This window comes from Gadus macrocephalus, chromosome 12 (genome assembly GCF_031168955.1).
Source record: "Gadus macrocephalus chromosome 12, ASM3116895v1".
NCBI lineage: Eukaryota > Metazoa > Chordata > Actinopteri > Gadiformes > Gadidae > Gadus > Gadus macrocephalus.
Genome location: NC_082393.1, coordinates 22,036,943 through 22,039,442, shown reverse-complemented (window position 1 = coordinate 22,039,442; position 2,500 = coordinate 22,036,943). Strand labels below are relative to the sequence as shown.

Genomic DNA, 2,500 nt, shown 5'->3' with positions numbered 1-2,500 from the left:
GGAATAGTGGTAGAGAGAGAGAGAGGAATAGTGGTAGAGAGAGAGAGGAATAGTGGTAGAGAGAGAGAGAGGAATAGTGGTAGAGAGAGAGAGAGGAATAGTGGTAGAGAGAGAGAGAGAGAGAGAGAGAGAGAGGAATAGTGGTAGAGAGAGAGAGGGAAAGTGGTAGAGAGAGAAGAATAGTGATGGAGAGAGAGAGAGAGAGAGAGAGAGAGAGAGAGAGAGAGAGAGAGAGAGAGAGAGAGAGAGAGAGAGAGAGAGAGAAAGGAAATAGAAGGGATGTATGGCTGGAGAGGGAGAGGGAGGGAGGGAGGGAGAGAGAGAGGGAGGGGGTAGGGTGGGACTGAAAACATTAGCTGGTGGGGGAAAAGCAGTCTAACAAACAACCAAGAAAATAATAATAATAAAACCAAGAAAGGGAAGAAAGAGAAAAAACAAGGGAAGATAGAGACCTGTGTCAGAGCGGGCGAGGCTGGCCCGGCCCCGGTGGTACCCGTCCTGGGAGCACAGCAGCCGCCCGTCCCGGAGCACGCAGCGGTCGCCGGTCTGCAGGCGGCCGGAGCAGGCGCTGCAGGCGAAGCAGCGCAGGTGGAACACGGCCAGCCCCGCCCGCATCACCAGGTCCACCGGGGAGACGGCCTCCGCACAGCCGGCACAGCGCACCGCAAACAGGCTGCAGGAGGAGAGGGGGGAGGGGGGGAGGAGGAGGAGGAGGAGGAGGAGGAGGAGGAGAGAGGGGGGATGGAGGAGAGGGAGGGAGAAGGAGGAAGAGAGAGGGAGGGAGGAGGAGGGAGGGAAGAGAGAGGGAGGAGGAAAGAGGGAGGGAGGGAGGAGGAGGAGGAGGTGGAGGAGAGGGAGGGAGAAGGAGGAAGAGAAAGGGAGGGAGGAGGAGGAGTGAGAGAGGGGGGGATGGAGGAGAGAGAGGGGGGATGGAGGAGAGGGAGGGAGAAGGAGGAAGAGAGAGGGAGGAGGAGGAGAGAGAGGGGTGAGGAGGAGGGAGGGAAGAAGGGAGGGAGGAGGAGGGAGGGAAGAGAGAGGGAGGAGGAAAGAGGGAGGGAGGGAGGGAGGCGAGAGGGAGGGAGGAGGAGGGTGGAAGAGAGGAAGGAGGAGGGAGGGAGAGAGAGAGAGAGAGAGAGAGAGAGAGAGAGAGAGAGAGAGAGATGGGGAGGGTGAGAATAGGGAGAGAGAGAGAGAAGGGGGAGACAGGGAGAGGAGGAGAGAGAGACAAAGAGAGAGATTGAGGGGGAGAAAGGGATAAGGAGAGGGATAGGGAGGGGAAGTGGTGAAGTGGAATGGCAAAAAAAAAAGAGTAAGTGTGAGAAGTCTGTGAACAAGGAGGGAAGGGGAGGAGGGGAGCAATGTTTTTGTTTTGTCGAGTGCGTCTTGGGGTGGGGGGGAGCGAGAGTCTCTGTCTGGGGCACTTGAGGGACAAAATCCCCACCTCCTCCTCCCCATAAGAAAGGAATCCTCGTAGTGACGGAGGACAGACACCAAAAAAATGCTGGAATGTTGCTGCGTCAAGCTGTCGATCAAAACCGACCCTGACTTCTCCTCCTTTCACCTCCACCTCCCCCCCCCCCCACTCCCACCCCTCCCCACCGCCTCCCACTTCAGGCCCTCGGGGGCCACTCAGACACACATACCCCCAGAGCGGCGAGTGTGCGTCTTAGCGCCTGGCAACCACGACTGGTGGGGCCAAGCCATAGAGAGAGAGAGAGAGAGAGAGAGAGAGAGACAGAGACAGAGACAGAGACAGAGACAGAGACAGAGACAGAGACAGGAGACAGAGAGAGAGAGAGAGAGAGAGAGAGAGAGAGAGAGAGAGAGAGAGAGGAGAGGAGAGAGAGAGAGAGAGAGAGAGACAGACAGCAAGGGTGGGAGGGGGGGGGAGAGGAGAGGGGGTGGGGGGGGTGGGGAGTTACTGGTGGCTCCGGCCTCCGTGTTCGAGGCCCAGTCGTAGGGCGGAGGCAGAAAGGCTGCACGGCAGGCCATGGCTCCAGGAGCCAGGGGGGGACCACTGGAGCTCATGGTCGTGAGCGGCTGAGCCGTCGGTCTCGGGAATTATCCGCGGAATTATCCCTAAGTCTGCTTAACCAGGGCCGACAAAGGCAGAGCCGGCCCCCAAGCGGCGGGGGCTATTGTTGGTTCTGGCTGGCACCACCGCAGCATCTTGGGTCTGTCCCCATAGGACGATGCGTCATCATTCCGGAGCTGGCGCTTGTCTGCAGCCGTTGACTGGGGGTCAACGGCGCAGTCCGCGCAGAGGAGTCGGGAGGAAAACGGACACAACCCCCCCCTTCTTTGTTTGGCAAGAGAGCATCCTTGTCAACGCGACGCACGACCACAAGTGTTTTGGGATTCGAACAATAAATAAAACACGCGAAAAAACAGAAAAGTGTCGGCCTGCCTGGAAACACTTTACTCACAAACAAACTCGGCCAAAAACTCCACCCAAACTATTTCATCCCATCCGATTGCGACAAGTGGCAACACAAACACA

General features: G+C 58.0%; 1 protein-coding gene across 1 annotated transcript in view; it reads right to left on the bottom strand.

The window, feature by feature from the left end:
- lmx1a (LIM homeobox transcription factor 1, alpha) overlaps window positions 1-699 on the bottom strand; it is a gene marked incomplete at its 5' end in the record, with an annotated part of 4,961 nt that extends 4,262 nt beyond the window's left edge. Inside the window, one exon of the mRNA XM_060067490.1 lies at window positions 453-699. Coding sequence (XP_059923473.1) covers window positions 453-699 — 247 coding nt within the window. The remainder of the gene's footprint in view (window positions 1-452) is intronic.
- Between the last annotated feature and the right edge of the window lie 1,801 nt (window positions 700-2,500).